Source organism: Heloderma suspectum, chromosome 6, assembly GCF_057233095.1.
Source record: "Heloderma suspectum isolate Gila_16-S chromosome 6, 16-S_ref, whole genome shotgun sequence".
Lineage (NCBI taxonomy): Eukaryota > Metazoa > Chordata > Lepidosauria > Squamata > Helodermatidae > Heloderma > Heloderma suspectum.
Window position 1 is genome coordinate 58,270,629 of NC_139463.1, and position 25,062 is coordinate 58,295,690.

Sequence of the window (25,062 nt, forward strand, 5' to 3'; positions counted from 1 at the left end):
TCGCCATCTTCCACTTGTAACCCTCTTGTGTTTCCCAGCCCTGAGTCTGTCTTGTTTTTGCTTCCCCAAAATCCCATTCTGGAGGAAAGAACCAAGTAGCTGCACGAGGGCTTTGGACTGATGGTGCCAGGAGCCGTCCGTCTGGAGAGCACCCCCTCTCCTGCCAGCGGGTGGAACCACGTCGTCTAACATGTGGGTGGTGGAGCAATGAGGGGCAGGTGGAGAATGGTGTGTCTGTGACAAACCCTCCGCTGATACAGATGCACAGTGCCCATAGAGCATCTGGTCAGTTGGCACCCTGCCAGGCAACCTGAATAGTTTTATCTAGCCTTAGCTCAACCACACTTGGAATACTGTGTACAGTTCTGGTCACCACACCTAAAAATGTTACGGTAGAGCTGGAAAAAGTCCAGCGCCTTCCCCCCCATCCAGGACTCCAGGGGGAGGGACGGAGCACCTCCCCCCCATCAACATAATCCATGAAAGGTAAGTGACTTTCGTACATCCCTACACCTAAAGAAAGATATGGTAGAGCTGGAAAAAGTGCTTAAAAGGGCAACTAACAGGATCAAGGGGCTGGAGCATCGCCCGTGTGAGAGAAGGTTCCAGTAGCTGGGATTGTTTAGCTTGGGAAAAAGAAGGGTAAGGAGAGACATGGTGGAGGTCTACCAAATTATGCATGGTGTGGAGAATATGGATGGTGAGACATTTTTCTCTGTCTCTCAAAATACTAGAACCCGGGGTCATCCCGTGAAGCTGATTGGTGGGAGATTCAGGGTAGATAGATGGAAGGACTTCTTCACACAGCACATAGTTCAGCTGTGGAATTCGCGACCACAGGATGTAGTGATGGCCACCAATTTGGATGGCATTAAAAGGGGTTAGAGAAATTCCTGGAGGGAAGGCTATCAATGGCTATCACTCTGGAGGGTTATATGCTATCTCCAGAACCAGAGGCAGTGAGCCTATGTACACCATTTTCTTGAACATGGGTGGGAGGGTGCTGTTGCACTCCTGTCCTGTTTGTGGGTTCCTGGTCAACAGCTGGATGGCCATTATGTGAACAGAATGCTGGACTAGATGCACCCTTGGTCTGATCCAGTATGGCTCTTATGTTCTTATGTTCTTATCTCTCTTCTTTGTCCTCCAAAATGTGAACAACACTTTAATCCCTTTTCTTGAATAGATTGACTGGTTTCATACACCTTGGGCTTTTGAGATGGAAGTTAAAGTCATTTAAAACTTGGGTCCAGGGAATGACCAGACACTAGGTAATTTCATTATTTGCTGGCGAGACCACTGACATCAGAAATGGAGGCTCTGACATTATCGGACACACCAGCCATCCGTCTCTTCTAAGGGGCTGGCTTTTTACTGAATGGAGATCCCCCATAAAAAAGACCCCCTCAGTGCTTCTAGAGCTTTCCTATATACCATCTCACGGGAAGCCAGATGCTCTCTCGCTGTCCCAGAGCATCCTCTCTGCAATAAACGCAGCACATGCTCTAAGACTCAAGGCTGTAGTCAAATAGGGAATATGACTCCACAAGTTAGACTTATTTTAACTGGGAATTCTGAGTATGTGTATGATTGTTGCCTTCCCTGTTGTTTCTTTCTCCCTTCTTTCTCCCCCCCCCCACTAAATAAACTCCTTTTTATATTTGGACATGTGGCTGTGTTGTTTTAAAAGGGATTTCTCACTGAGCTCTTCCCCACATGGTTACATTTGTCTTTTAAAAGTTTTAGATGGGTTTTGGAATGTTCACTGTTTCTGTGTTTTGGGAAGGAAAGCCCAAAGTACCTTCCCCCCCCGCTCTCTCTCTTTCTCTCTTTCTCTCTTTCTCTCTTTCTCTCTTTCTTTCTTTCTTTCTTTCTTCTTTCCCAGGTCTGGGCTGAAGGAAAGGGACCTTGGCAATCGGGCTCAGAAGCAGATGGACAGACTAGGGTGAGGAAGTGTTCTCTGAATGGCGGCAGCCTGTCAGATATTCTTTTCCTGGGGAACCCACATAAAGTAGAGCTCTACCAGGAGGAAAAGCTATCCCTCCTCCCAGTCTCGTGACAGTATCCAGCACCCAGCTGACCATCAAAATTCCTTCCAGCCCTGGAAACAGCAGCTAGCCAACCCAAGCTCCAAGGGGTGGGTGGGGATGCCACGTCTGCTTTGCAGGAAGGGCCAGGGTGTTGGTGGGCCCTTGCAAAGTCCTCCGCAGTCACTGGTGTTGTAGTAAAGCTTCAGGAGTGTTCTCCTCCTTCCACTAAGAACAGGCACAGCTTTCTATGAAGGAATGTAAAACTGTTCACGTGAGTGTAAAACACACTGGAGGCCAGGAGATGATCAGCCAAAAGTAGCACCCTATGCATCCTAGTTGGTCTTCACTCGCTGGACTACCCTTGCAAGCACTCCACCACCCCTGGATTTCCCTGGGAGGCTGAGTGATGATGCAGGCATCGTGCAGGACATGCCCCCATCTTTGAGTCAGTGGGGCAGCCATGTCCCCACCCAAAGAAATGGAGGAACAGGCTTTGACTGGGAGAGTTGGGTCAGCCATTATGGTAGGGGTGTACAAAACCCTGCTTACCTGGCTCCGCCGGTTTCCGTGGGGGGGAGGCAATCCGTTCCTCCCCCCCCCCCGAATCCTGCCTGGCCAGCTCTGCTCCATGAAGCCATGCAAAGGGACAGAGCAGAGGGACACGCTAGGAGAGATGCCCATATACAGGGCCAGTCTAAATCCCAGAAAGGATCCAGAATCCAAAGTTCCAGTTTGTAGTGGGATAAACTGCCAGGCGTGAAGAGAGCTGACAGCTCTGTGCCTTCATCTGTAACAGGTCATACTGCGCTAATTGCGCCACCAAGAGCTCCCCCGTCTCTCCATTTTAAAATCTAAAATCTTCCTCTTTTGGGCAGAAGGACGTGAGTTGGGCCAGTCCCCTTTTCAAAAAATCCAAGCAAACCAGAGAAGGGGGGCTTCCAGATGAGGCTTTCCTTGGGCTCTCATCCTGCCTCAGTCCCTTAATTTTTACAGGGGGTCCAGACTGAGGCCTCTTCTGTATGTGAATTAGCGTACTTCAATGGCCTTCCGGAATCCCCCTCAGAGTCTCTCTCAGAAAATTATTTTCTCCTCAGACAGGAGACTGGCTCTCCCCTCCGGTCTCCCCTTCACACCGGACTTTTATCAAGTGGTTGAGATGGCTTCTTCACGGACGTTGGTAGACTCTTTACATGATGCTGTGACCCTCCAAGGCATCTCATGCACTAAATGCCCCTTTTTCCATTTTTAAACGGGGTCGCAGATCATGAGATATGAAATTACCCCACTGTGTCCCGCTTGAGTTCCCTCCATGAAAAGGGGAAAAGAGGCAAGAAGAGGAGTGAGATCAATGAAAGATAATGGAAGACTGACACAGGGAGAAGGAGGGGGAAAGGAGAGGTGGTAAAGGAAGCACGTGTAAAGGGGGCCAGTTGTGATCCTGCATTTAAGATGGAAGCAGATAGCCCCATTTTAAATGCAGGATGTTAGGCTGGTGTAGAGATGCCCTCAGAGTCTGTCACTAATGTACTCTATGTATATATGCTTTGCTTGACAAACTCCCTTTATGGTTCTTTACCGGCTATTTCCCCCCCCCCCAACTGAAAGGGAGTTAAAAGGAAAATGGAGCTCCGAAATGCCTACATGCTGTTTCTTGTGGGCCAGTAACTCGAAGAGGCAGCTGAAGTAGGCACAAGAAAATTTTACTAATGCACTTGACAATCTTTTAACCGGGAGGGAAAAGATCAACCCCAAGCCAGCAATATGTCAACTGAACGATCATATATAAACTGTCAAAAGAACCTAGCAGATGAACAGTTCAGCTAACCCTGGAAACTTCCATCCAGCCTGCAAGAGAAACAAACATGCATTTAAGCTTAGACACACAGCTCACATACTATGGTTGCTCCAAGCATCACTGAGCACGACTCTGCCACACCCAGCTCCTCCCTTTCCCCAGTCACCTATCTGGGCTAATGAACTTTGGCACAAGCTCAGACTCCATCTTGGATTTAGCTCCTCAGCTCCACACAGGCCCAAGGCCGGAACTTGACAACTCAAGTCCAATCTCAGAGCCTGTGTGCCCCACAGAGAAGCAGTTAAAACTCCCCCCCTCCACTGTGCAAAGGGAGCTCAGTGCTGTGGGGCTGTGGCTATTTTGCTACTCTGGAATTGTCGAAATGACAGTAATTTCTGATGAACCCCCATGGATTTCCACCCACCCAACCAAGAACAAAGACATCCAGGAGAAAACATGCTTCAGATAAAGATGTTGTGAGCCCTTTCATGTGGGGCAGGGCAGTGTCTGATCACTTGAGGGCTGATCATTTCTGGCTACATTCAAATTCCCCTGCCAGGGCCTGCATATTGACCTCTTCTTCCAGTTCTGCCTGGTCGCTGACCTAGGAGGGAAGGTCTTTCTGTGCCGCTGATGATTGCGCTGCTGCTGCTCTGGATGGTGCCTCAGGCCACCCAGAGGATGCTGAGAACCACTTGCCTTTTGACCAGGCCTAAGGAACTGCAAGCCTATCACAGCCCTGGAGACCTCATTGTCGGGGGGAATTTACCAGTTGGCATGAATTATTATGAAGAGACTCAGGACTTTAGTGGTTTAGCACCACCAGAAATCCGCACTTCTGCTTTGTAAGTGTCCACAAGAGGGATCTGGGACAGATGTTTGCCAGCTTTGCTTTCAGGTTAGAGGCCTCCTTCCAGGCTGATCCGAATTTGGCTTCAACCTGTAATGAAAAGCAGAGACCTGGGGGTTCTTCTCTGGCTGCATGGCAACATAGGAAGCTGCAGTATTCCGACTCAGACCCTTGGTCCATCTAGCCCGGAGTTGTCAGCACTGACTGGCAGCAGCGGCTCTCCAGGGTTTCAGTCAGGAAGCTTTCCTGCCTTTTTTGGAGAAGCTGGGCATTGAACCTGGGACCCTCTGCATGCAAAAGATGCAAAGCTTGTGCTGTGTCACACTGAGCTATGTATGGGCCCATTCTAAGCCGGAGCACAATTCCTCTTTCCTTCTCTGGCTATGGTAGTGACACAGAAGCCCTGGGAACTATAATTTCCAGGGACTGTGGGAGCCAAGCTCTGCTGTTGCATCTACTGCTGCAAGGTGAAATATGTGGAAAAGGTGTGTGTGTGTGTGTGTGTGTGTGTGTGTGTGTGTAAGGCAGAGAAGGGGCACTTGGAAGTTGGGATTTGTGCATTCAATCAATAGGTTGGGAGGACACTTCATACTTTGTTCCAACAACACTGAAGTCGCTGGATTGTGTCCTTCTTGTTACTGAGTTCGGAATAAATAATTTTCAGGGCCTTGAGCCAGAAGCTGGCTTTGCAGTCTCCTCCTCCTCTGAATCGAGCTGAGGGCGGGGGTGACCTGGGGAGGGTTCGCCATCATATCTCCACTTCGTTGCAAAATGGGAGAACAGGTGACCTGCCCCTAGAGGCTGCTTGGTGCAAGAAGGGTAGGCAGAGTGAAACAAAGGTTGGGCTTCATGTGAAGAGTTTCATAATGACCTAGAAATGCCCACCCTTCCACCCCCCACAGATTTCATGTAAGACAGGGGTGGGGAAGGTTGATTTCTGGGTGAGCTGAAGTAGATGAGCAAACATTTCAGACTCGCAGCTGGGTAATTATAGCAGAAACAAATGTCTCCTTCGCACCTGATTTTAAATTATTGTGCATATTCACTCACCTCCCAACATAACTCCCATAATTGCAGGATGATAATAAAACACTACCAGCAAGTCCTGGCCTTGGCGTTCGCCATGAAGGAGATCAACAAGGACAGAATTCTCCTCCCCAACCACACCCTTGGCTTTCGCAACTATGACCACAGCAACATCGCAAGATGGATCCACTTGAACAGTCTGTCTCTGCTCTCCACATGGGGGCAAATGTCTCCTAATTATAAATGTGACAGGCAAGATAAGCTGCTCTCCGTTATTGGGGGTCTCGATTCCAAATCCTCAAGGGAGATTGCTTCCTTAATGGGCACCTTCAAGATCCCACAGGTGAGGGGATTCATTTGGGGAGAGATGTGGGGGATCTGCAGACCTCAGGAACTCTGAGATGGAGAGGCCAATCTCTGAAACCATTTTCCCCCATGCAGCGGGTGTGTTGCCTTGCTTTTGGATGGGAGGAGTAGGAGGCCTACTGACTTTGGCTAACCTGCCCCAAGATAGCCTTGGTCATATCCAGGAATCTTAGGGGGCTATTGTTTGACTTTTCCCAATTACTGTTACTTAAGAAAAAGCTTAGGATTGGGAGTAGAAAATGGAGTCTTGCAATACCTTAAAGGTTCACAAACAGACCTCCTCCTAAAGGAGAAATAAATGAGGACAAGGAGATTGCAGAGAAGCTGCATGAATTCTTTTCATCTGTCTTCACTGCAGAAGATATAGGACAGATACCTGTGCCTGAACTGATGTTTTCAAGAATGGAGTCTGAGGAATTGAGACAAATAGTGGTGACCAGAGATGAAGTTCTCAACCTTATTGATAAATTGAAAGCAAATAAATTCACTGGGCCCAGATGGTATCCATGCTAGAGTTCTCAAAGAATTGAAATATGAAATGGCTCATTTTCTAGCCAACGTATGCAACATGTCCCTAAGATCAGCCTTTGTACCAGAGGACTGGACGATGGCCAATGTAACACCAATTTTTAAAACGGGATCCAGGGGCAATCCAGGAAATCTCAGGCCAGTTAGCTTAAGGCTTATTCTGGGTAAATTGGTTGAAAGCATTATGAAAGATAAAATTACTAAGCCTCTAGTAGGACAAGCCCTGCTGGAAAAGAATCAGCACTGCTTCTGCAAAGGTAAGTCCTGTCTCAGTAACAATTTAGTGTTCTTTGAGAGTTTCAATAGACGTGTAGACAAGAGTGACCATTAGACATTGTCTGCATGTACTTCCCAAAAGGTTTTGACAAAGTCCCTCATCAAAGACTCCTGAGGAAACTTAGTGGTCATGGAAGAAGAAGACAGCTCTTCTTATGGATCAGTACCTTGTTTAATAACAGGAAGCCGAGATAAGGAATAAATGGTAAATTCTGCCAATGGAGGGATGTAAATAGTGGGGTCCCACAAGATTCTGTACTGGGACCAATGCTCTTCGACATGTTGATAAATGATCTGGAATGAGTAGTGTGCAGTGAAGTGTCCATCCTTGCCAATGACAGAAAATTGTTTCTGGTGGTTAAAACAAAGAGGGATTGTGAGGAGCTCCAGAAGGATCTCTCCAAACTGGGCGAGTGGGCATCCAAATGGCAAATGAGGTTCAATGTAGGCAAATGCAAAGTGATGCACACTGGGACAAAAAATCTTAACTTCAAGTATAACCTGATGGGATCTGAGCTAGTGGTGACTGAACATGGAAATGGTTTTGGGGTTGTGGTGGACAGCTTGATGAAAGTGTCAGCCCGGTGTGTGGCCACTGTAAAAAAGGCAAACCCCATGTTTGGCATATTTGGACAAGGAATTGAGAATAAAACTGCCAATAAAGGATATTGTAGAGCTGGGGAAAGTGCAGAAAAGGGCAACTAAGATGATCAAGGGGCTGGAGCATCTCCCCCTGTCCCCCATGAGGGAAGGTTACAACTGCTGGGATTTTTTAGTTTGGAAAATGGGGAGTAAGGGGAGACTTGATAGAGGTGTACAAAATTATGCATGGTGTGGAGAATGTGCATAGGGAGCTGTTTTTCTGCCTCTCTCAAAATATTAGAACCTGGGGTCATCCCATGAAGCTGATTGCTTGGAGACTCAGGACAGAGAAAAGGAAGACCTTTTCGCAGAGTGCATAGTGAAACTATGGAATTCGCTACCACAACATGTAGTGATGGCCACCAACTTGGATGGCTTTAAAAGGGGGTTAGATGAATTCCTGGAGGAAAAGGCTCTCAATGGCTCATAGTCCTGATGGCTATGTGCTACGTCCAGAACCAGAGGCAGTAAGCCTAAGTAGACCTGTTGCTGGGAAACATGGGTGGGACGGTGCTGTTGCACTTCTGTCCTCCTGGAGGCTTCCCGGTTGACAGCTAGTTGGCCACTGTGGGAAAAGAATGGTGGGCTTGATGGACCCTTGGTGTGATGCAGCATGGCTCTTCTTCTGTACGTGTGTTCTTGAACAAGGTGACACAAGACTCCTTCTTGATTTTTAGGGATGGACGAATGTCACTTACCTGGTCCCGCAGCTTGCTTCGTGGTGGTGGGAAGGCACTCCGTCCCTCCCCCTGAAATTCTAGGCGGGGGGGTGGCGCCCTGTCCGTCCCTGCCAAAATTCTGGCCAGGGGGGAGGCGCCCCATCCCTCCCTGCTGAAATTCTGGCTGGTGGGGAGCGTCCCGCCTCTCCAGCTGCGAAAGTACTCTCCTGCTGGGACGCAAATGGCGGCGGCCATAGCTGCCGCCGTTTGAGTCCCTGACCTGCAGTCAGCTGTGATAGGCTACGTAAATCCTTATGTAGCCTTTTCACGGCTGACTTTGGGGAAAAAAAAAAGTTCGTATGCAAATGGTGTGGCCCATTGGCGCCGCCATTTGCATTCCTTATTTTGGCCCGGGTAGTCTACGTAAATATTTACATAGACTACGGCGAAAATAAGGGCAACGCAAATAGCATTGCCCTTATTTTCGCTGTATTCTACATAAATATTTACGTAGACTACCCGGGCCGAAATAAGGAAGGCAAATGGCGGTGCCAATGGGCGCCACCATTTGCATACGCGCTTTTTTTTTTCTTTTCAAAGCCAGCCGTGATAGGCTTAGGGATGGTGGAGAATTTCTCCCGGAATCTTCGGGGGACCGAGCTCCAACGCATTTGGCCCCCTGAAATTGGCGGTGAAATTCTCCGCCCCCCCGCCCCCCTGCCCCCCCGGGATGGGACTTACTGTAGCCAAATCTCCCTCCTGGCGGCGGGTCCTGGCGGCGGTTTGGCGGGCTTTCGGTGGGGGCGGGGGCAGCAGCCGGTCTTTCGACCGGCTGCCGCCGCTGCCATTACAGCTGAAGTAAAAAACAAACAAACCCCGTGATAGGCTACGTAACGATTAACATAGCCTATCACGGCTAGATCTCCAAAGTCAGCTGTGATAGGCTACGTTAATCGTTACATAGCCTATCACGGGTGACTTTGAAAAAAAAAAAAAGCACGTACGCAAATGGTGGCCCCCATGGGGAGCTGCCATTTGCGTTCTTTATTTGGTCCCTGTAGTCTGCGTAAAGATTTACGTAGACTATGGCGAAAATAAGGGCAACGCAAATAGCGTTGCCCTTATTTTTGCCGTAGTCTACGTAAATCTTTACGTAGACTACAGGGACCAAATAAGGAACGCAAATGGCGGCCCCCTATGGGGGCCGCCATTTGCATAAGCACTTTTCTTTTTTCAAAGTCACCCGTGATAGACTACGTAACAATTAACGTAGCCTATCACGGCTGACTTTGCACATCTTTCCTTGATAGGCTGTGTAAATCGTTACGTAGCCTATCACGTTTTTTTTTTTTTTTTTACTTTCGTAGTTCACGGCCGGGGAGATGGGGTGCTTCCCTCCCGGCCTGAACTTCAGGGGGAGAACCGAAGCACCTCCCCCCCACCACAAAGCAAGCTGCGAGACCAGGTAAGTGACATTCGTACATCCGTAGATAGGCTATGTAAAGATTTACGTAGCCTATCACGGTGTTTTTTGAAAATCTAGCTGTGATAGGCTAGGTAAATCTTTACGTAGCCTATCACGTTTGTTGTTGTTGTTTTTGTTTTACTTGGAAATGGAGGCGGCGGCGGCAGCCGGTCGGAAGACCGGCCGCTGCCGCCACCGCCGCCGAACCGCTGCCAAACCGCTGCCAGGAGCTGCCGCTGCCATGGACATTCGCCGAAGGTAAGTCCCCTCTCGGGGGGGTGGCGGGGGGTGGCGGACCATTTCTCCACCAATTTTGGGGGGCCTATGCATTGGCATTCGGCCTCCTGGAGATTCATGGAGAAATTCTCCAACATCCCTATTGATTTTGCTGCAGTAGGTTAATACATTTAATTAATTCCTCCAGTGATTGTGGGAACCTGAACCCACCATCATATTAAATTTGTCAGTGCTTTATGTATTGGGACACATTTCCATATGAAAGAGCTTCTGTTTCAGCCACACATCCTGGGATGAAAATGGAAAGTGTTTCGAGTAGAGGAACTTACGGGGTTTCTGATTAAGACCCACTACCATTATGTCACATTTTCCATTTCGTGTGTCCTAATGGATTTTGACACACAGTGGAACTGTTTGACCAAACTATCCTATTTGGGGAGGGACCCTAAATCCCCACCACACTTACAAAGTGTCCTATTGCTTCAGTATAGCGACATGGGCCTCTTCAGGACAATGACTAGAAACTGTTCCAAGGTTACCTCCATGGCAGCCTTGACTTTTGGGTTGATATCCACAGTGGAGGGGGGGACCTTAAAGAGAGCCTCATTTCATATTAGATGTCCATGTTTCAAATGGATGACTTTCTTCTTGATAGCACTTCATGCATCTGAAGCTGGCTGTAGCAGTCCATGGAAGATTATGCCATTAAAAATGTGTCAGTCTTGAAAGGAGCACAAAATTCACTGCAGTAGACTCACAAGAAAATCCTTCTTTCAGCTTGGTTATGGTTTGGCTGACCCTGTTCAGGGAGAAAAAACAGTATTTCCTTCCTTCTACCGGATTGATACTAACGAACTTGCTCAATATGTGGGCCTTGTCCGGCTGCTCCTGCATTTCCATTGGAACTGGATCGGGCTGGTTGCCTTGACTCAGGAGACAGGTGAAAATTTCATCCAGACACTGACACCAATGCTCAAGCAGAAGGACATCTGTGTGGCCTTCACTGCCATGTTCGACCCAACAAGCCCTCTCCTTGTACAACAAGCATATCTTGGATCTATTCCTAGTGCTTGGTTTGAACCCCAAGTGATTATTGTCTTTGGTGACACCAACGTTGTACTCATATTAAGAATGTTCTTGGCTATTCATGAAGAAAAGACCAAGATCCCATTTAGGAAGGTTTGGATCCTGACAGCCCATTGGGAAACTTCTGCGGTAGGACAAAATTTATACAAGGCCAAAGACTTCAATGGTGCTTTGCACTTCAGAGTCCACAGCAGGAATGTGCCAGAATTCAGACATTTTCTCTGGGCCTTAAATCCACACCAACCACAAGGAGATGTATTTCTCCAACAATGGTGGGGACTCACATTTAACTGTGACTTTCTGAAATCAGGAGAAATCTCTCCGTGGGGATGGAGGAACTGCACTGGTGAGGAGAAGGTACGGGACCTGCAGAGCCATATCCTTGCAACGACCATGTCCAGTTACAGCTACAGTATCTACAATGCTGTCTATTCCATTGCGCACACATTACATGCTGTGTCCTCATCTGGATCCAAACATGCATTGACAGGGGGAGGCAAGAGGGTGCTGAATCTTCAGCCATGGCAGGTAACGTCCTCGTTGAGAGTTGACAATCTTATAATAGGTTCCTTGGTGGTTTCCTGGTGGTCTGATCCTGGAAGCAAAGGTTGAGCCTAGGAGAAGGGCTGTTGGTCCAATGTAAAGTTCCCAGTACAGACATTCCCCATAGATGTTATTTCATGGCCATCATTTCCCTTAAAGAGCACTAGGAAGTGAATAAAAAGCAGTGGAGACCAATGGTGATTCTGTGATAATCATATATTTAAACTGTGGCTACTGAGGAGGACGAATCAAGCAAGCTGTCACCCCAAATACATAGTATTCTTCTCCCCACCCCTCATCTCCAGGAGCAAAAAACAGGCAGCTTCTCCGCCCCCCCCGTCCCATGTTCATTCTTGCCAGGCAGCATGAGGACACCTCAGGTGTTGTTTGCCTTGATGGCACCACCCTACTACTTCTGGTACACACACAAAGATAGGAACATGGCTTGTAGCAAGTAGACACCAAAGAAAAATGGGCAAACCACTGGGCAAGCATATTTGAGCAATTGCCCAAATGAAGCCATCTGAATGCACCTTCAGTGTTCATCAAAAACAATGGAGTAAAGAAAAGAAGAAGTCTCTATCTTGATGGCAGTCACAGAATGTCAGAAGACACCAGAACTCACTCACAATTACCCTGTTTATAATTCTCTCTTCCATTTCAGATTCTTGCCTCTTTGAGGAATGTCCGGTTTAACAACAGTGCTGGAGATGAAGTCTCTTTCTTTAAAAAGGGAGAGAGATACGATATTGTGAATGTGATTTTCTTCCCCAATGAATCTTCAGCTCACACCAAAGTTGGACAGGTGGATCCGGAAGCTCCACCTGACCAGGACTTCACCATTCACGCTGATGCAATCGTGTGGGCTACAGAGGTGGGTTTGAAGTGAATGTCATGGGGGCCATAAAGGATGCTGCAGTTCTATGGCTTGAGAATGGAAGTTGTCTTTCTAGATGAGACCAAAGGCCTATTGAGTGCAGGAAGGTGTCCTTGTCGAGTGAGAAAGAACCATCTTTGCATGCAAATTCCTAATTTGAGTCCTTGGCATCTCCAGGTATGGCTGCAAAAAGGCCCCAGTCTTAAAGCTTGGAGAGCGACTTCCACTCAGTGCAGAAAATAGTGGGTGAGGTATAGGGATGTACAAATCCCTTACATTGCTGTCTGTGGAGGGTCTGCTGGGGGGGAAGCCTCCCCCGCCAGAATCCTCGCTGGCTGGCTCCACTCCGCATTGACACCGGGAAGCCGCTGGCCAGCTCCAAAGCCACAGCAGGGACTTTGGATCTGGTACGCAAATATGTCGTTTGAGTCCCTGTTTTTTCACACCATAGGCTACGTAAGATGTACATAGCCTATCACGTCAAATAGCAGGGATGCAAGTGGTGTAGCGGACCCCTCACTGGGGTCTGTGGAGGATTTCTCCAGCATCCCTAGAGAGGCAGAGAAAGGGTCTGATGCAGTAGGAGGCAGCTTCATGTTTTTGCATCTGTATGAGCATGTATATCTCCATCAGCTTCCATTACGATGATTCTAAGTAACCTGCAGAAATCCAGAAAAGATTCAGACTTTCTAAACTGGTGATCCTATCCACTGTGTATTGGGAAACTCTGTTAAGTAACTCTGTCCTATTTTGGTGCAACATCTGTTGCGTGTAAAACCTCAACTATTTCTGTCCCCCCCTTTTAGGTGCCTCCCTCTGCGAGGTGTGTGGAACGGTGCTCTCCAGGGCACCAGAGAAAAGTTCCAGAGGGGAAGCCGGTTTGCTGCTACAGATGTGATTGTTGCCCAGAAGGGACAATTTCTAACCGGACAGGTAGCTCAAGCATTGAGAGCCTTGTTCAATTGCATGGGAAGATCATGCCCATGGAGAAGACACAGCCATTTACCCTATGAACAGTTTCTCCATAAAAACCATTGGGGATTGCATAACTCAGTGGTTTATTGTTTTGCAAACTATTCACAATTTCCTGAAGAAACCTTCTGTTTAAATAATAAAGAATAATAATATCCTTAAATACTTGCCTTGGCTCACCTTTCCATGCATAGTGTTTTCAACACCATGTTTCCAATCTCAGTTGTTTGGGCATTAAACATGAAGCTGAGCGGTGATTAGTTGTTGTAGCAATGGGAGCATGATACTCCAATGTCAAGGAAATTGCTGTTTAATCTATATGGATTTCTGTCAGCTATTTCCAAGTCTCTGCACCAACACATCTCCTCTGAAGAAAGTGCGTCATCTGAGGCAAATGCCATTTTTATTTATTTATGTATTTGCCCGTTCGGAAGGCACTGCACGTGACAGGCTGTGGTGATGTTCTTACCCTTAACAGTTTTCAATTTCTAGTTACACACTTCAGGTTTTTCTTCTTGCAGAATATGGAACATGGGTCTGCTAGCGTCGGCTATCCTACACAGGTGAAAAGGAGTGTTTTGTACCCTTCCTGACTCTGCTCTTATGCAATATGTTGTTGAAATGTAAAGAGAAAATATGAAAAATGAGGCTGCAGGCTTATATGGACAGTAAGCTAGGGAACAGACATTTCCGTCTCCTTCTTTGTGGCCTGTACTGTCTGTACAAAAAGAACATGTATGCCATGTTTGAGATATGTTTGCTCATTCCAGATGCAGATCACTGTGTCCCATGCCCAGAAGATCAACATCCAAACAGCAACCAAGACCACTGTTTCCCCAAGAAGACCCACTTCCTTTCCTATCAAGAGACACTGGGGATCATTTTAGCTTCTCTGGCTGTTTTCCTCTCTCTCATTACATCTGTAGTGTTGGCCACCTTCATTCTACACTGTGACACGCCCATCGTCAAAGCCAACAACCGACACCTCACCTATGTCCTCCTTCTTTCTCTCCTGCTCTGTTTCTTCAGCTGCTTTCTGTTCATCGGTCGCCCCACGAAGGTCACATGTCTTCTACGCCAAACTGCTTTTGGCATCATTTTCTCCGTTGCCATTTCTTCTGTGCTTGCAAAAACTGTCACAGTGGTTCTGGCCTTCATGGCCACCAAGCCAGGAAACATGGCCAGAAAACTCTTGGGGAGACAACTACCAAACTCCGTTGTCCTGGCCTGTCCCCTCTTCCAAGCTATTCTCTGTGCTTTCTGGCTGGTGACCTCTCCCCCATTCCCAGTCTTGGACTTCCATTCCCTGGCTGGAGAAATCATCGTCGAATGTAATGAAGGCTCAGTCAATATGTTTTACACTGTCCTGGGTTACATGGGTTTTCTGGCTGTCGTCAGCTTCATGGTGGCTTTCCTAGCAAGAAAACTGCCTGACACCTTCAACGAAGCCAAGTTTATCACCTTCAGCATGCTGGTGTTTTGCAGTGTTTGGGTCTCCTTTGTGCCCACCTACCTGAGCACTAAGGGGAAGTCCATGGTGGCTGTGGAGGTCTTCTCCATCTTGTCCTCTGGGGCTGGTCTTCTGGCTTGCATCTTCCTCCCCAAATGCTACATTATAGTCCTGAGGCCCAGTCTCAACTGTAAAGATCATCTAATCAGGAGAAGGACTTAGGGTGTCTATCACTTTGAAACATGCCCTGCTACTCTAGTTTCCTGTCAAGTACACGTGTAAGAAGGCCAATAACATTGTTAAATGTGTGGAGTTACTCCTTAAGCTACAGGATACTTTCCACACTGGGCTTTTGCTCTTTCCCACTCAACTGGAAGTGGACTTAAAGGTTGTCTGTATGGCATTATATTGCTCCTAGATATCTTTCAACCATATAATTTTTTTAAAAATCATGCCATCACACTATCACGAATTAGTGTAACATATCATGCATTATAGGTACAACAGAGAGTTGTAATATGGTTCAGGATTAGGCTCACTTCAGAGATACTCTAAATTGTACTGATCTCACTTCCCCTATAATGAGAACATTCTTCTCTCCTCCATACCATTCTCTGTTCTGCTCCCTGGATTGGTCTTGGAGAGGATCGGTTTCATTTCATTTTATTGGCCACTGTTGAGGCATTTGAAACTTGAGTTCCTTCAAAGAGGAAACATGGTAGGATATAAATATAATACCAAATGAAAATGAATAAAATAAATTGTGTTCATGTTTCAGTACTTCTCTAAACCTTTTTCCTTCCAGAATGCTCATTCTTCTCCCTTGTTTCTCAGGAGCCCCATTGTGGCTTGGTTGGTGTTGGCACTTGCCCCCTGAGCTCACTTTTAGAGGGAGTGATACTAGCAGCAAGAACACATCATGGCCAATCATGAAGAATGTCAGCGACACACATATTTGCCGAGCTGGAATGTAAAATGTATGAATCTGCTGTTGTGGAAAAATGGAAAGTTAGGGTGAGAGAGGAGATAACAGTGTAACAGATTCATTCAAAATCAGGGCCCTTTTATTGAACTTTGGAAAAATAACAATGCACCTCTTTGTAAGGATGGATGAAAGTCCCTTACCTGGTCCCACAGCTGTTTTCGGTGCGGGGGGGAGGCACTCTGTTTCTCCCCCCGAAATTCTTGGAAGGTGGGGAGGCGCCCCACCCCTCCTGGCTGAAATTCAGGCCGGGGGGGAGGCGCCCCATCCCTCCCCACCAAAATTCTGGCCGGGGGGGAGCGCCCCGTCTTCCCGGCCACGAAATAAAAAAGTTATGGGGGAAAGAAAAAAACATGATAGGCTACGTAACGATTTACGTAGCCTATCACAGCTAGATTTTCAAAGTCAGCCATGATAGGCTATGTAAATCTTTTTGTAGCCTATCACAGCTGACTTTGAAGAAAAAAAAGCACGTACGCAAATGGCGGCGCCCATGGGCGCCGCCATTTGCATTCCTTATTTAGGCACGGGTAGTCTACGTAAAGATTTATGTACACTACGGCGAAAATAAGGGCAACGCAAACAGCCTATCATTACGTAGCCTATCACTTTTTAAAAAAAACTTTACTGGGAAATGGCGGTGGCGGCAGCCAGTCGGAAGACCGGCCGCCACCGCTGCACCGCTGCCACACCGCTGCCGGGACCCGCCGCCGAGAGTGACAATCGACAGAGGTAAGTCCCATCCCGGGGGAGGGCAGGGGGGTGTCGGAGAATTTCCCCACCAATTTCGGGGGGCCGAATGCGTTGGCATTCGGCCTCCCCGAGATTTGTGGAGAAATTCTCTGACATCCCTACCTCTTTGTTATAGCAGGCCCGGTTGTGGCTCCTGTTAGATAAGATGTCAGGGACAAAACGGGGTCCCATAATGTGGAATGGAAATCAGGCAGCTGGGTTGTTGTAAGCTTTATAAAATCGAAAAGATTTCACCATCCTTCCTGAAATGTGCAGGTGCCAGAAAGACATGTTTGTTTTACGTCACTGGGAAATTTCAGGGAGATAGGTGAAATATTGCGGGAGAAAGGGCAGTTACCAGAAAAAAGAAGAAAAAACTAAGTCATGCAAGAGTGTTCCTCAAAGCCTCTGTTGGCTCCCTTTGGTGCCCATCATTTGTGAACAAAAGTATAGGCTCCTTATTTTAGAGACTGATGTTTTCCTATTCCTTTCCACTGTCATTGATGGAATTGATTTTTAAAATGCCATGTCCTTATTTTAAAAATATTTTTTATTTGCATAATGCAAGTCTGTGCGTGTCTCATCGTGTGGACTGCGGAATGTGCAGGTGTGGTAGGCAGGGGAATCACTGCCATGTGGAGGAGAAGCCAAAGCAGCAACAGAAGTTTAGTGGTGCATTTCTGGGACCTCTGTGTGTGTGTGAACGTGGTCAAGTAGCACAGTTGTTAAGAGGAAAAGGGTTACAACAGAAATTACAAAGCACTCTCCAGAGGTCGTATTTTTGCCAGAGATGCATCTAACTAAGAAATATAAGGCAGTATTAAAACACCCACATTTTGGACACCAATTTACTGCCTCAGGCTCTAGCTGCCAAATTGGAGCTGAAGGTAACCCAGCAGTCTCTGGTCAGTGACAGTGGTGGAGGAGGGGTTCATTGTGTGAGAGAGAGCTGGTTAGAGTTGGTTACAAAAGAAGATGGCTCATGAGTAGCAGCGTTCATTTTAGGTGCTGCCATTTGTTTTAATTCTTCAAGTAATTTCGCCATTTTTGTCACCTCACTTGACATCTCACTCAACAGTTTCAACACCTCGCTAGACTCTCAAATTATGGAGTTTGTATTGGAAAAGTTACACTTGGGGTTTACTTAGAGGTCCTCCACCACGCTTACAGGTTGGATCCAGCACTGTGCTTGGATGATCCCTCAACCATTTTGAAAAGAAAAGTGCTCTTGTGTTTCCTCACAACAGCACTGAGAAGAGAAGAGAACCTCATGTGAATGAATGGATGACGTTACTGATTAAGTCTTCTGACATTGTCATAGTATCAACACATCACTGCATGCGATTTTTATTTTTGGAAAGAGAGACTGATACCCCCCTGCAGAGAATGTGACTGACTAAGCCCAACTCAGTTTTTACTTGTTATTGATATTGATAATTGTCTTAACATTTTAGAAACATTGTTTTCCATCTAGTTGTATCATTTTACAATTCTAGCTTGACAGATAATTTGTCTTATTTTTAAATGAGAAAATCTAAATGAATCAGTTGTCCTGGAGATCATGATCTCTTGCCCACCTCCAAACAGAGTAAGATTGTGAGTTCTTTTTCACCACTGGAGAATCAGCTTCCAACATTAGTTGTTCATCAAGATCTGCCTTCTGCTAGGCACTCTCCACGTCTCTAAGCCATTCAGTTGACATTCAAGACCAGGAGACCTTTCGGTCCTCCAAGAAGCTAGTTAATTTGAAGCTGTCAACTGGTTATGCTCCAAAAAAACCCTCAGCACTCTGCTTGGTTGCTACCAAAGCCAAGCCCTGAAGACTGGCAGGCCTTTAGATATTTAAATTTAAATGAATTTTGTTCTCCTGAAACAAATGCTATCCACTGACATAGCACAGCATTAATGAAGGCTGAAGTGGATTTAGTCGCTCAGGATTGGGTAGTGAACCCCTTGTCAGTAGGTCCTAACACTAGGCAGCTACCGGCAGCAATTAACATACTGCCCCCCAAAGAGAATCTATATTTAAAATGGAAGATCCATTGTATGGGTTCAAATGGGGCACTTGCTCCCTCTACTGATAGATTAGAGTTGATGTCTCCAATATAAGGCTGTGCTGTAAATCTGTGTTTTTTTATTGGATGGCGATGCATTGTGAATTGGCAAATTAATCCTTTTTTGAGGAGCTTTCTCTCAGGGATTGTGAAGGATTGCTGGTTTCACCCCAACAACCCAGCAAGGTAGACCAGGACATACACAGCCACCAGATTCCCTAAATTAACCCAGGAGCTCCCTTCACGGCCAATAGGCACTGTAGTCAGCACTGAAGTTATTCAGGACACACCACACCAACTGGAAGTTGGGTAAAAATGTTTTTGCGGGAAGGAACAAAGAGGAAGGAAGAGGGAGAGGTGGTTGGTTGTGCAAGAAATTACAAGCAAGGTACAAAACTCTAAGCAAAACCAGAAACACCAAACACCAAGGCACACATCTCAAGAGCAAAACAGTAAAGCTAGCTGGGCTATCCTACACATATGAAAGTATGAGCCTCCCAGGATCGCCATTGACCAGCAGCTAGGGATGTCAGAGAATTCTGCCACAGATCTTGGTGAGCCTGAATGCCAGTGCATTCGGCCATGGTGGAACGAAGCCCCTGCCCCCCCAACCCACGAAAGGTGTGCGGGACGGAGCTCCCACCCCACGAAAGGTGTGCGAAATGGAGCACTTACCTGCTGCCGACCGCGCTGACTTGCGAATGGCGGCCACCCTGCAGCTGCCATTCACTTCTTCATCAAAGCCATGATTGGCTATGTAAATACTTATGTAGCCTATCACCGCAGGGGGAAAAAACCTCCAGAGTACGCAAATGGTGTTAGCCGCCGCCATTTGCGTATGCTGGGTTTCCCTCCCCCCCTGCCGTGATAGGCTATGTAAATACTTAAGTAGCCTATCACGGCCTCCGCAGGCATGCAAATGGTGTCCCTTCATTAGCCGTGATAGGCTACGTAAGTATTTATGTAGCCTATCACGGCTGAAGAGGAGGAAACGAATGGCGGCTGCAGGACAGCCGCCATTCGCAAGCAGCACGGACGGGAGCAGGTAAGTGCTCCGTTTCACGCGCCATTCGTGGGGTGGGGGCGGTAGGGACTTCATCCTGCGCGCCTTTTGTGGGGTGGGGGGGGTGAGGGCTTTGTTCCATGACAGATTTCGGGGGGCTGAATGCACTGGCATTCGGCCTCACCGAGATCCGTCGCAGAATTCTCTGACATCCCTAGGTGTGGACGAGTGGGCACGTCTGCCATGAGGCAACACACGGAGGTGCATCATGCACTTCTTGTGCCCAAAGATAGCAATGGGAAGTCCCTGCCACAACCATCCAAAAAGAACATTACCGCCTTCTTTGCCTCATCTCCCAAAGACCTCACAAAGTGGTCCGGGTGAGAAGGGCACTGAAGGCAACTTAGCTAAGAGGCAGGCGTCAAGTGAGAAATGCCTCACACTGACACAGAAATTCCCCACTGACAGTGTCCAGGCACGAAGGTTGAATGACAACCCGACAGAGCTCATTGCTCAATGTTTGCTTCCCTTCTCCCTGGTGGAAGACGAGGTCTTCCTGTGCTTCATGAAGAGGTTGTGCCCTCGGTGGGATGTCCCCTCTCGTCACTACATTAGTGGTGTTGCTATTTCAGCCCTGGCTTCTGAAATCAGAGGGGCGCTCCAACAGGATTTGAAATGTGCAGTTGGAGGAAGTGTACATTTAACGAGTGACACATGGACAAGTAATCAAACAAAGTCTCTTCTGTGTGTCACCGCGCAATGGGTATCCGTCAGTGCGAGCAGCTGACTGACTTGGAGAACAGAGACATTGGCCCTCACAATGCTCTCAGGGACACACACAGCAGAAATCATCAGGAGTAGCATCAGTGCTATTGTTCAGTCCTGGTTGGCCCCCTTAAATCTAACAGTGGGTTGTGTAGCAACAGCCAATGCCTCCAACTACCTAAAAGCAGCCTGCATCGCACAGCTAAACCACATTCAGTGCGTTGCGCACTGTTTGAACATTGTGGTGCATTCCGGATTAAGCAACGCATCTCCTAAAATAGGCAAACTACTTCAGGTGGCCCAATCCATTTGCACCCACTTCAGGCAGTCCTGCTCAGCAATGGAGGCAATCGGTGGCATCCAATGTAGCCGTGGCCTTCCAGAACTAGGGATGGGGGAGAATTTCTCCCTGAAACTTCGGGGGGCCGAGTGCCAATGCATTCGGTCCTCCGAAGGTTGTTCTGGGAGAAATTCTCTGCCCCCACCGCCGCCCCCACACGGGATGGGACTTACCTTTCATGAATGTCGCTCCCGGCGGTGGGTCCCGGCAGCGGTTCAGCGGGTCTTCGTCAGGGGCGGGGGCGGCAGCCGGTCTTTTGACCGGCTGCCGCCGCCGTCATTACAAGAAAAGTAAAAAAAACAACACGCCCCTGTGATAGGCTACGTAACGATTAACGTAGCCTATCACGGCTAGATTTGCAAAGTCAGCTGTGATAGGCTACGTTAATCGTCACATAGCTTATCACGGGTGACTTTGAAAAAAAAAAAGCGCGTACGCTAATTGCGGCCCCCATAGGGAGCCGCCATTCGCGTTCCTTATTTGGTCCCTGTAGTCTACGTAAAGATTTACGTAGACTATGGCGAAAATAAGGGCAACGCAAATAGCAATGTGCTGTTCCAGAATGTGCTAGGGAAGTCAGAGAATTTCGCCATGAATCTTGGGAAGGCCGAATGCCAGCTCATTCGTAGGGGTGGACGAAAGTCACTTACCTTTTCTCGCAACTTGTTCGCGGTGGGGGGGAGCGCTTCGCTGCTCCCCCTGTGAAGTTCAGGCCGGGGGGGGAGGCTTCCCGCCTCGCCCGGCCGAAATTCAAGCCAGGGGGGAGGCTTCCCGCCTCGCCCGGCCGCGAACACGAAAGTAAAAAAAAAACAAAAAAAAACGTCCCCTGATAGGCTATGTGACGATTCATGTAGCCTATCATGGCTAGATCTGGAAAGTCAGCCATGATAGGCTACGTGAATCGTCACGTAGCCTATCACGGGTGACTTAAAAAAAAAAAAACGCGTACGCGAATGGCGACCCCCATGGGGAGCCGCAATTCGCGTTCCTTATTTGGTCCCTGTAGTCTACGTAAAGATTTATGTAGACTATAGCGAAAATAAGGGCAACGCAAATAGCAATGTGCTGTTCCAGAATGTGCTAGGGAAGTCAGAGAATTTCGCCATGAATCTTGGGAAGACCGAATGCCAGCTCATTCGTAGGGGTGGACGAAAGTCACTTACCTTTTCTCGCAGCTTGTTCGCGGTGGGGGGGAGCGCTTCGCTGCTCCCCCCGCGAAGTTCAGGCCGGGAGGGGAGGCTTCCCGCCTCGCTCAGCTGCGAACACGAAAGTTAAAAAAAAAAAAAGCCCCCTGATAGGCTATGTGATGATTCACGTAGCCTATCATGGCTAGATGTGGAAAGTCAGCCGTGATAGGCTACGTGAATCGTCACGTAGCCTATCACGGGTGACTTTAAAAAAAAAAAAAGCGCGTACGCGAATGGCGGCCCCCATAGGGCTTTGCCCTTATTTTCGCCGTAGTCTACGTTAAGCGTTGCCCTTATTTTCGCCGTAGTCTACGTAAAAATTTACGTAGACTACAGCGACCAAATAAGGAATGGGAATGGCGGCTCCCTATGGGGGCCGCCATTATCCGTACACACTTTTTTTTTTTTTAAGTCACCCATGATAGGCTACGTGACGATTCACGTAGCCTATCACGGCTGACTTTGCAAATCTAGCCATGATAGGCTACGTTAATCGTCACGTAGCCTATCAGGGGACTTTTTTTTTTTTCTTTTATTGCAATGGCGGGGGCGGCAGCCGGTCGAAAGACCGGCTGCCGCTCCCGCCCCACTCGAACACCGGACGAACCGCCAGCCGGACCCGCCGCCGGGAGGGACATTCAGGGAAGGTAAGTCCCGTCCCGGGGGGGTGCGGGGTGTGGGGTGGTGCGGAGGATTTCTCCCTGAAACTTGTTCGGGGGGCCGAACACGTTGGCGCTCGGCCCCCCGAAGTTTCGGGGAGAAATTCTCCGCCATCCCTACTCATTCGGCCCCCCGAAATCGGTGGCGAAATGGTCTGCCCCCCGCCCCCCCGGGAGAGGACTTACCTTGTGCGAATGTCCCTGGCGGCGGCAGCGGCTCCGGCAGTGGTTCGGCAGTGGTTCGGCGGCGGTGGCTGCAGCGGCCGGTCTTCCGACCGGCTGCCGCCGCCGCCATTTCCAAGTAAAAAAACAAACAAAACCTGATAGGCTATGTAAACATTTACATAGCCTATCATGGCTACATTTCTAAAAAACACTGTGATAGGCTACGTAAATGTTTACGTAGCCTATCACGGCTGAGTGAAAAACGAAAACAAAAACCGCGCGTACGCAAATGGCGGCGCCCATCGGCACCGCCATTTGTGTTCCTTATTTTGGTACGTTTAGTCTACGTAAACATTTACATAGACTACGGCGAAAATAAGGGGAACACAAATAGCTCCGCCATTTGCGTACGCGCGTTTTTTTTTTCTTCTTTTAAATCAGCCGTGATAGGCTACGTAAATCTTTACGTAGCCTATCACATTTTTTTTTTTAACCGGAAATGGCAGCAGCAGCAGCTGGTCAGAAGACCAGCCGCTGCAGTCGCCGCCACCGCCACACCGCTGCCACACCGCCGCCGGAGCCACCACTGCCAGGAAGATTCGCCAAAGGTAAGTCATGTCCCGGGGGGGCCGACCGTTTCGCCACCGATTTCGGGGGGCCGAATGAGCTGGCATTCGGCCTTCCCGAGATTCGTGGTGAAATTCTCTGACTTCCCTAGCACATTCCGGAACAGCAAATTGCATATGCTTCAGAGACTCTGTGAGCAGAGAGCAGCTATAAATGACTACATTACTGAGAAACAGCACCACTCCAATTTTTTTGTCACACCACATCAGTGGCTCTGGATGCAAGACCTGGTGGACATTTTAAACATATTTGATGAATGCACAACACTACTGGGTGCAGACTATGCCACACTGGGCCAAGTTCTACCTGTGCTGAAGATCATAGAGGGGGTGCTGAGAAAACGCCATGCTGAGCTTTGTGAGTGCACCAGTGCTGTAGTCAGTCAAGTCCCCAATCCTGCAATTAGGCTTGCTGAATTCCTTCTGCAGGAGCTGGGCACCAACAAACACAACACTTTGATGAGGGGGGACGTGAAATACATTGCTGTCGCATTCCTTGAACCAAGGTTCCGGAATAGCACAACAAGGGCGGTGCTGCCAAACCAGAACCGTGACTTCCGAGTCTGTTTCCCGCCTCCCAGCTGAGCAGAGCAAAGCAGAGCACAGCAACCTGCTCCAGCTGCTCCAGGGACTACAGAAGCAAGCAAGCTCCCAGAGAGCGAGCGGACAGAGGGAGCAAACATGGGGAGCAAACAGGATTTGGCCAGGGGAGTTCGGCAGGGGTGGTCAAGGGGGAGGCCCCTAACATTTTTTTTCATTTTTCATTTTTTTAAATTTTTTAACTAACTTTTTTCCCATTTATTTGTCTTGTAACACACACTTTCACACCAGTGGGACTCTGCTTTTAACCTCTACTGAGTAGAGGAGCAGGCACAGGCTAGCCTAGAACAATCACAAAGCTAAACACAAAAAGGGAAAAGAGGCAATGGAAGGACAAGACTCTCCAGTGGTGGTGACCTGCAAGGTGTGTGCAATGTTTGTTTTCTTGCCTGAGAACAACATGGCCTACACCTGCAACAAGTGCAAGTTGATCACGCTGCTGGTAGGGATGTACGAAAGTCACTTACCTGAACCCGAAAGTTGATTCGCAGTGGGGGAGAGGTGCTCCCCCCTCCCCCCTGAAATTCTGGCCTGGGGGGAGGCGCCCCGTCCCTCCCCCCTGAAATTCTGTCTGGGAAGGAGGCGCCCTGTCCCTCCGGCCGCGAATCCTGTCCTGCCAGGATGCAAATGGTGGCAGTCGTAGCCGCCACCGTTTCGTCCCTGCAGTCAGCCGTGATAGGCTGAGTGAAAAAAAAAAACCACGCGTACGCAAATGGCAGTGCCCATGGGCACCGCCATTTGCGTTCCTTATTTTGGCACGTGTAGGCTATGTAAATATATACGTAGACTACTGGGAAAATAAGGGGAATGCTATATAAGGGAACACAGAATCCCTGTGGAGCGGAGCCGGCTGGCCGGCAAGAATTTTTTGGGGGGAGGGATGGAGCGCCTCCCCCGCCACCTCAATTCAATTTCGCTAAAAGGTAAGTGACTTTCATACATCCCTAGTTCTAAGGGAAGCAAAAGCTGAGTGTAGTCAAACGCGTACCCTGGATTTTAGGAAAGCTGATTTTAATAAACTCAGAACAATGATCAGTAAGGTCCCATGGCAAGCGACGCTAACGAGAAAATGAGTCCAAGATGGGTGGGAGCTTTTAAAAAAGGAAATTCTCAAGGCACAATCACTAGGGATGGACGAAAGTCCCTT

At 48.2% G+C, this 25,062-nt stretch overlaps 1 protein-coding gene across 1 annotated transcript in view; it reads left to right on the forward strand.

Annotated features, from left to right (window-relative positions):
• Positions 1 to 11,481: 11,481 nt before the first annotated feature.
• The window catches only part of LOC146340941 (extracellular calcium-sensing receptor-like), a 50,740-nt gene continuing 37,159 nt past the window's right edge, over positions 11,482 to 25,062 (forward strand). Inside the window, exons 1-4 of the mRNA XM_084807279.1 lie at positions 11,482 to 11,488; positions 12,289 to 12,377; positions 13,187 to 13,203; positions 20,042 to 20,158. Of these exons, the coding sequence (XP_084663405.1) occupies positions 11,482 to 11,488; positions 12,289 to 12,377; positions 13,187 to 13,203; positions 20,042 to 20,158 (230 nt within the window). The remainder of the gene's footprint in view (positions 11,489 to 12,288; positions 12,378 to 13,186; positions 13,204 to 20,041; positions 20,159 to 25,062) is intronic.